At 35.8% G+C, this 9158-nt stretch overlaps 1 protein-coding gene across 1 annotated transcript; it reads right to left on the bottom strand.

Moving 5' to 3' along the window:
- Positions 1–4374: 4374 nt before the first annotated feature.
- Positions 4375–8502, bottom strand: LOC130470063 (uncharacterized). Its single transcript, XM_056839627.1, has 9 exons — positions 8279–8502; positions 7070–7376; positions 6745–6975; positions 6339–6638; positions 5792–6214; positions 5414–5689; positions 5102–5314; positions 4669–5015; positions 4375–4582 (listed from the first exon to the last, which is right to left on the bottom strand). The coding sequence occupies exons 1-9, from the start codon at positions 8500–8502 to the stop codon at positions 4375–4377; spliced, it is 2529 nt and encodes an 842-aa protein (XP_056695605.1).
- Positions 8503–9158: the final 656 nt, after the last annotated feature.

Here is a 9158-nt window from a genome sequence, read left to right on the forward strand (position 1 = left end):
GTTGGGCCAACTGGTTGATTTTTTACTTTTTGCTTTCTTGTAATATTAGTCCTATGTCAAAAAAAAAAAAATTAAATTAGATGTCTTCTATTCTGGAGTTCTTGTAAGAAAGTGATAGACCTTCAATGCATGGAGAATTAAAGACAAACTACAAGTGATTATAAAACAAATAAACATAAAAAAAACAACTACAAGTCAATGATATATATATATATATAAATAATAAGGAGGCATATTTGCTGAATTATTATAGCGCCATGTAGGATTACTAATGGTTTCAGTCAATGAAAAATAAGATTTCTAACTTATTTTTGAATTAAAAAAATCGATTGCCATGTAGATAATTAATTATGTGTCACGTAGATATTTTAATTAATTAATTAATAATATATGCAACTCCATCTAAAATCAAACACTCTAAAAATTAAAAAATAAATCTAATAACATTTATCCAAAATCAAACACTAATCTAAAATAAAATAAATAAAATTCAATTTGAAATCAAACATTAATCCAATATTAGAACTCCACGTAGGAAATCTAATGGTTTTGGCCAATGAAAAATAAGATTTCAAAATGAATTTTGAATAAAAAAAGTAGTGTGCCACATAGATAAATAATTAAGTGCCACGTGGAAATTTTTATTAATTACCTATTAATTGCATATACAATTTCATCCAAAAACAAACACTCTCGTAATTAAAAAAAATAAATCTAAAATGAAATTCAATGCAAAATAAAAAATTAATCTAATATAATATATAAATTGGTATATATATAGGAGTTTTATTTAAATATAACAATTTAATAGAATCTGTGCATCGCACGGGCTAAAATCTAGTATATATATAAAAAGAATTGTAAGGGGAAAAAACTCAAGCGTATTACTTGAAACTAGAGTTGTCGAAGACTAGACCCGAAAATCCGACCTGAACTGATCGAGCCCGTTGGCCCCCGTAACCGACCATGACACAAAATTTTGGTAAAACAGCAAACCCGTAACACTAGTGGAAAAAATACCTGTTGAGGGGGGCATTTTGGGTTTATTGAGGCGAACAAGGCCCGCTGCGACAGACGTAGCTTCAACAGCTCAGTGATCTGTTGAGGCGGGCTTTGTTCGCCTCAACAGGTGATCTGTTGTGGGGGGCTTTCAAAAGCCCGCCTCAACAACCTCTACAGAAACGCGAAAAATAAGGACCTGTTGAGGGGGGCATTTAAGAAGCCCGCCTCAACAGCCTCCTCTGTTGAGGCTCATTTCTTAAATGCCCCCCTCAACAGGTCCTTATTTTTGCGCCAATACCTGTACATTGGCGCCATAAATTCATATGTTGTTGAGGCGTACATTAAAAGCCCCCTTCAACAACATTAATTTTTTTTTTCCAAATTCTTTTAAAATATAAAATAGGCGGCAATAACCACAACTAGATATATACTCCATTGAGTATTGAAACCTGTACCCAATCAACACCAAAATAGCAAAGGTATGAATCTGCTTATCTTTGATAAATAAATCATTACATTAACTTCATTTATATTAACCCAACAGAGCAAAGCGTATATATAGTACGTATGTTTACAATTTTTAAACACCTAGCTAGTCTAACAAATTACAACTAATATTAACAACTAAAGACAAAAGGCTAGAGAGCTAATCTAACAAATGTCTCTAATCCAGCCACTTAGGTCCCTTTAGATCATGCATTACAAACCTTAAGTAAGGTCGTGTTGACTTTCTTCCAATCGACTCGATCCCTAGCCTGCAAGTTGCATGGAAGGAAAATATATATGAGTACCAAAGTTTACACTCACGATATTGTCTTTACATTCCATTGAAGCATAAAATTAAAAGATATAGTTGCAGACTATAGAGATAATTAAGTACGTTGTTGACCTATAACGACCCAATGAGCCTTAAATGTGCATACGTAGATTAGAATGAGTTTTAGAAAGTTAAAACTATGTATATTAGTCATGTAATAAGAATCAAATGAGTCCTTAGGTTCTTTAGTTCAAAGTTGGGAGCGGAAATGTCATTTTAGCTCTAAACATGACCTATAACGACCTAATGAGCCTTAAATGTGCATAAATAGATTCGAATGAGTTTTAGAAAGTTAAAACTATGTATATTAGTCATGTAATAAGAATCAAATGAGTCCTTAGGTTTTTTAGTTCAAAGTTGGGAGCGGAAATGTCATTTTAGCTCTAAACATGACCTATAACGACCTAATGAGCCTTAAATGTGCATAAATAGATTCGAATGAGTTTTAGAAAGTTAAAACTATGTATATTAGTCATGTAATAAGAATCAAATGAGTCCTTAGGTTCTTTAGTTCAAAGTTGGGAGCGGAAATGTCATTTTAGCTCTAAACATGACCTATAACGACCTAATGAGCCTTAAATGTGCATAAATAGATTCGAATGAGTTTTAGAAAGTTAAAACTATGCATATTAATCATGTAATAAGAATCAAATGAGTCCTTAGGTTCTTTAGTTCAAAGTTGGGAGCAGAAATGTCATTTTAGCTCTAAACATGACCTATAACGACCTAATGAGCCTTAAATGTGCATAAATAGATTCGAATGAGTTTTAGAAAGTTAAAACTATGTATATTAGTCATGTAATAAGAATCAAATGAGTCCTTAGGTTCTTTAGTTCAAAGTTGGGAGCGGAAATGTCATTTTAGCTCTAAACATGACCTATAACGACCTAATGAGCCTTAAATGTGCATAAATAGATTCGAATGAGTTTTAGAAAGTTAAAACTATGTATATTAGACATGTAATAAGAATCAAATGAGTCCTTAGGTTCTTTAGTTCAAAGTTGGGAGCGGAAATGTCATTTTAGCTCTAAACATGTCCTATAACGACCTAATGAGCCTTAAATGTGCATAAATAGATTCGAATGAGTTTTAGAAAGTTAAAACTATGTATATTAGTCATGTAATAAGAATCAAATGAGTCCTTAGGTTCTTTAGTTCAAAGTTGGGAGCGGAAATGTCATTTTAGCTCTAAACATGACCTATAAAGACCTAATGAGCCTTAAATGTGCATAAATAGATTCGAATGAGTTTTAGAAAGTTAAAACTATGCATATTAATCATGTAATAAGAATCAAATGAGTCCTTAGGTTCTTTAGTTCAAAGTTGGGAGCGGAAATGTCATTTTAGCTCTAAACATGACCTATAGGCTATAGCGACCTAATGAGCCTAAAATGTGCATAAATAGATTCGAATGAGTTTTAGAAAGTTAAACTATGTATATTAGTCATGTAATAAGAATCAAATGAGTCCTTAGGTTCTTTAGTTCAAAGTTGGGAGCGGAAATGTCATTTTAGCTCTAAACATGACCTATAACGACCTAATGAGCCTTAAATGTGCATAAATAGATTCGAATGAGTAGAAACAATAACATACAGAGCAGCAACAGAAGCAAACAGAGGAGAAACACACAGATGGAAGTGAAATTCTAAAGACCACCAGATCAGAATTCACATGCAGCAGCAGCAAGACCAGCAGATTAGTATTCAAAGCAATAAATTAGCAAATCCAGCAGACTTGTAATTATGGAAAAATTAAAGAACTTTACCAAATCCATGAAGATATAAACGCTTCCATCTTTGTGTCTAAACAACCTAAGTAAATAAATACTCGGTTGTAAAAAACTTAGCCCATTGCTCACGAACCACATCTATTTGCTCATCGGTATAAGGCGCATTTCTTGGAGTGTAAGCCTGAAATAAGTAACATGATAAGTAATGCTACTTGTAAATTAAGAATTCTACTACGTAAAAGTACTAGTATTAGTAGTTCAACTAACATATGATAAAAGAACGAACATTTTCTAACCGCTCATCAGTGTTATGGTGTAACGTGACTATTTCATGCATGAACTTCATAACGTAATAGCCACACTCGCGGGCACCGACTTGTTGAGCACACTGATTTGGAGATAAATCATAAATTATATATCCAAGTAGTTACCCAAAAAAAAAAGTAAAGCTAATTAGTAAGCATGATATACCTTTACATGGAAGCCTTTCAACCCCTGCATAGTCGCTCTATTCGGACAAATCCCATCATTAAACTTGTACACTTGGTATGCCCTGGAAGTTGAGTAAAACTTCATGAATCTGATTCGGCACGAAAAGAAATAACTTAAAAAGAATTGAAAGTAACTTACAAACACAAGATTCCCCATGCACTATTTTCTCGGTTGGAACCTATCGCAGAGTCGAAAATATACGCACAACCTCTACGTAGGTCTAACACGTACAAAATCCAATGATTTCTGCATTATATATAAATGTTATTGCAACCTTATGCATGAAAATAACAATAACATAGCTATTTACCAAATATCGATCAATCTCTAACACTTACTCTTGATGGTATGGGACCAAAAACCACTTGGTAATGTTAGGATCACCCTTCTTCTCCTTTTCAATTTCAGCATTGAAAACTACTTTCAAATACATTGATGCAGCCTGAGGGTTGGCCTTGATTCTAGAGCTTGACATTGCCTCGGGACAAACAAACCCAATCTGAGAGTTGTCAAATGCAAAGGTGTGTTCGTGGAATAAACACCTACAAAGTAAATGTATAATGCAAAAATTTCAAAAACTATTATAGTTGACAAAACCAAAAACAAAAATATCGATGGAAAAGTTTACATCATATAGACTTGGATCACTGAAATGTTGAGGCACGCCCCTCTAAGGAACTCTTCAACGTCAACCTCATTTACATAAGTTTGTCGATCTTCGTCATAATGCCAAACCGAAGCGGGCAATGGGATTGAAGTATTTTTATATACATCACCGGGCGCCGTATTGATGATAAACTTCAAATAATTGCATGATGGGCCAAGACCTTGAATTGTGTCGTCTGCCAAATTTTGCTTCTTACTTTTGGCGGCTGATTCTTCAGTTTTACGATCACAACTACCTACCATCTCTTTGGATTTCTTAGAGTTCTTCGACTTCAATTTCGACTCCAACTTATTTGAGCATGAATTTTCCTGTAACAATAATGTTAAGCTAGCATGAAAAGTTCAGTTTTGATTTCAGTGTTGAAGCACAGGGGAGTGGGAAGCATATGGTTTACCTTGGCCGTTAACTTCAGTGTTGTCTTCTCTTTGGACCCTAAAACAAGTGTTGCCTTCTCTTTGACAATTAATTCTGTTGTCTTATCTTTGACAACTAATTCTGTTGTCTTCTCTTTGACAATTAATTCGTTTTTCTTCTCTTTGGAGCTACCAACCACCTCTTCAAAAATCTGACTCCTGGACTTCTTTGTTGGGCGTGGAGTAGAGTACTCCTAAACAGAGGTAGAAACCAAAGGAGTTCAAGGCTCTGAATCTAATTCTAAACAGATGCATAACGCAATGAATGACAATTAATAATAAAAAAGTTATACCTCGTCTTCTTCGAAAATCACCAAGTGAATTGGCCATTGCACAAAACTAGCAAGAGCCCTGCCTAAGTTATTGAATCCATCTCCAGTAGGTACCGGAAGAGTGTCATCATCATGTCCGTCGTAAATACAATCAACTTGGACCTTATAATGACTAGGCTTCATCGATCTAAAGTGTTGGTGCAACGAACCATCCAATGGGTACGCCATACCATCTGCCACTATCACTTTGTTACCCAAAACTTTATCCTCAAGGGCAAGACGACATGGAGTTATGGCCTTCACAAATAAATTTACAAAATTTCAGAAATCACTACAAAGTACAATATTAAAAACCTAGCTAGGGGTGTTTTGAGTGTATGCACTATAGAGAATATATACCTTCAGCTCGCGTGGTTGCTGCGATGAACTCGGACAACAGGTTACTAGTGCACGGTTAACATCAAACTCATCACTTACAAGAGCAGAATCAAGTGCGGGGGTAGAGAGGGTGTTTAGTTGACCGGTTGCTTTCAATGTGGCTAGTTGGTTTTGGAGGGCCTCCGCCACCTTTCTCTCTAATTGATCTTCAAACTCCCTTCTCACCGAAGCTCTGATTGATTCGATAGCCTCCGGTGATGGTTCAATATGGCCACATCTACTACTTCGGTCTATTGGACCGAAAGCAACTTTGTAACCGACATTAACTCCACCTGTTGCCTTGACACGCCCACGGTGATCCTTTTTTCCCATAGCCTTGGTGAGGGCATCTTCTCCCTGGGTGAATGAAATATTTCCTTTTCCCTCTTCTTCTATGTACTCCAACTATAAGAATTAGGAAAGTAAAAATTAGATGGTATACATGATGGAAAGGAGAAGCAATCTTAGCAATAGAACTAGGAATTAGGAAAGAAAAGGATATAGAACGTAAAATTTCATATGCACTTACAGCCATCTTAGCAATATTTACGACTTCTTTATCATTCGGGTCAACTTCCCACTTTCCCTCTTTGTTTTTAACTTGATGAGCCAAAATCCACTCTACTGATCTAAACTTCTTAAATCTATCTGGCGCTGTGGTGAGTGATGAGGTCATTGAGGAGGAGCCACTTGAGAGGGTTAAAGCTGCCTCTGGCGGTAGTCGCCCATCATTTATCCACTCTGGTCTCTTTCTAACATAACCCTTTTGGCCTGTGCGATGTGGGTGCTTGTTTTGTAATGCACTTTTACTTGCTTTTTCTCTACGAACCTGTCAAAAAACACATAAAGAACATGTCGAACATTTAAAGATGGCAACAACAAACTAATCATATAATTATATAAAAAAATATCTAGCAAAGTAAATTCATTATTACCAACATCTCCGGCTTGTTTCGTTCCATCACAAATGTTTTCCAATCATCCTCTGTGATTTGATGGTAGATGTCCCAAGGCATGTCATTTGTCTGATGTTTCGGCATTTTTTCTTTCTTAGTTATCCAACGCCGCGTTAACCTGGACTTGAAAGCTCCAAAGCGTTTCGCCACACACATATGAAAATATTTTTCTCTCCTTTTAGCCGGATCATCAATAATGTGGAACAGAAGCTGTTAATTTTATGGATAAGAGATTGTTAGAAACGTATGCTACACAAATAGATAATCTAGGAGAATACAAATCAAGTTTTTATTCAATGTTTACCTTGGTCTCCTCCCAAAACCCCTTCTTTGTGTGTTCATCTAACGTTGAATATTCTTTCACATTAATGTTAATTCTAGCAGCACAAGACCCAACTTGCTTCCCGTATTCTCCTGACCATTCTCCATCGGGGATTCCATATTGATTATACTGAAGATGCATAGGCTTTTTGGCTTGAACTCCTTTTGACGGACCACGGAATTTGGTCTTTTTACTAGTGTTGGTACCTTGTGATTCCCCCGTAGGATGACTAGCTCCATCAATTCCCTGTATTTCATTATCACGATGATCATCCATGGTAGCTACGGTCCTGCAACAAAGAAAAGAGAGCAATACTTAGTAAAGGGAGCAATACTTAGAAAAGAGAGCAATACTTAGAAAAGAGAGCAATACTCAGTTTTCAGTTATAATAAAATTGATACATGTTTCAAATGAAGACTATGAAAGTCTGCCTACAAAACAAATTCATAAAGAATTTTGGTTTCCAAACGAAATAATGACTACAAAACAAATTCAATTACGGCAATAAGAGAAAAGTAAATATGACAAAAGACTATTGTGCTCACTCGTCTACTCTTTAGAGAAGCTCAGCATAAATGAAATCTTTAGTTGTGGTTAGCAAAATGAAGTCATGGGCAAGTAGACAACGGGTAGGTTGTGTATACATTATGTCTTGTTTTTTTATATTAAGGGCAAAATGCTACAATTGGCCATTTACAAAGCTATACCTAAAATAATGGCCTTATGGTATTACACCTAACATGCAAAACAATCCCAAATCAAACCTCACCTAAAAAAACAACCCAAAAAAAAATCATAACTCACCAGTTCTACGCACTGATCTGCACAGCTCAGATCAGAACTGTGCAGATCAATGCACAGAACTGATCAGAACTGACCAGTTATGTGCACTGATCTGCACAGTTCTGATCTGAGCTGTGCAGATCAGTGCACAGAACTGATCAGAACTGACCAGTTCTGTGCACTGATCTGCACAGTTCTGATCTGAGCTGTGCAGATCAGTGCACAGAACTGATCAGAACTGACCAGTTCTGTGCACTGATCTGCACAGTTCTGATCTGAGCTGTGCAGATCAGTGCACATAACTGCACAGTTCTGATCAGTTTTGTCCACTGATCTGCACAGTTCTGATCTGGGCAGTGCAGATCAGTGCACAGAACAGAACTGATCAGTGCACTGAGAAGCTAAAACAGTACTTCACTGAGTTGATTAGTGCAATTGGCCAAAGTATCTCTGTTTATTTTGATGAATTTCAGTTGCATTGGAAAGAACTGATCAGCCTCTTTAATTTCAGTTGCATTGGAAAGAACTGAGAAGCTAAAACAGTACTTCATGCTGCTTTTCTGGTTATGGATGACACAAGTTACAAATTTTGTAAGTTTTGAAACTTCAGGAACAGGGCAGTTTCTAGACATCACTCAGATTTCTATTCCTGGTCTAATTTGATGATTCTGGAGTTCAAATCTTCACCTTCAAACATGTAAATTACACCATACTGTAAGCAAAGTATCAAATTGTAAACATAGTCATCTTCAAAACGGTTTTTATGTACTTATCCATCATCAACCACCAGAAAGCAAACATCAGAAACTAAGTTACCAATCACAAAGCCATGCAAACAAGAACAGGTAATTGATATTATTAGACAAAATGTACTGAAAACTAACCTAGGAAAATTCAACTGCAATTTCTGCAACCTGTGCTTGGAACCTGGCTCACATAAGAGGATACGACATTCACCAAGTTTACACCTGTGTGGAAAAACCAGATAAAGTTAGTCAAGTTATTAGAAGTATCAGACTCTCAGTAACTTAAATAGGAGGGATAAAGTAGGAGACTATTGATTGGGGTTGAATTTTTAGAAAAAAAATATGAATTAATATCCACAAGTATCCTTCACTATTCAAATTTAAGTAGTCAAGATAACAAAAATTCCAAGGCGCACAGGCTTTCAGATATGAATAGAAAGAACAAAGTCAAAAACTTCAACAATGCATCAGAAGTGAAGCCCGAACTTACACATGTATGTTTCAATTACGATTCGTAACCCATATTCCTTCCGTATGATCTG

This window comes from Spinacia oleracea, chromosome 3 (assembly GCF_020520425.1).
Source record: "Spinacia oleracea cultivar Varoflay chromosome 3, BTI_SOV_V1, whole genome shotgun sequence".
NCBI lineage: Eukaryota > Viridiplantae > Streptophyta > Magnoliopsida > Caryophyllales > Amaranthaceae > Spinacia > Spinacia oleracea.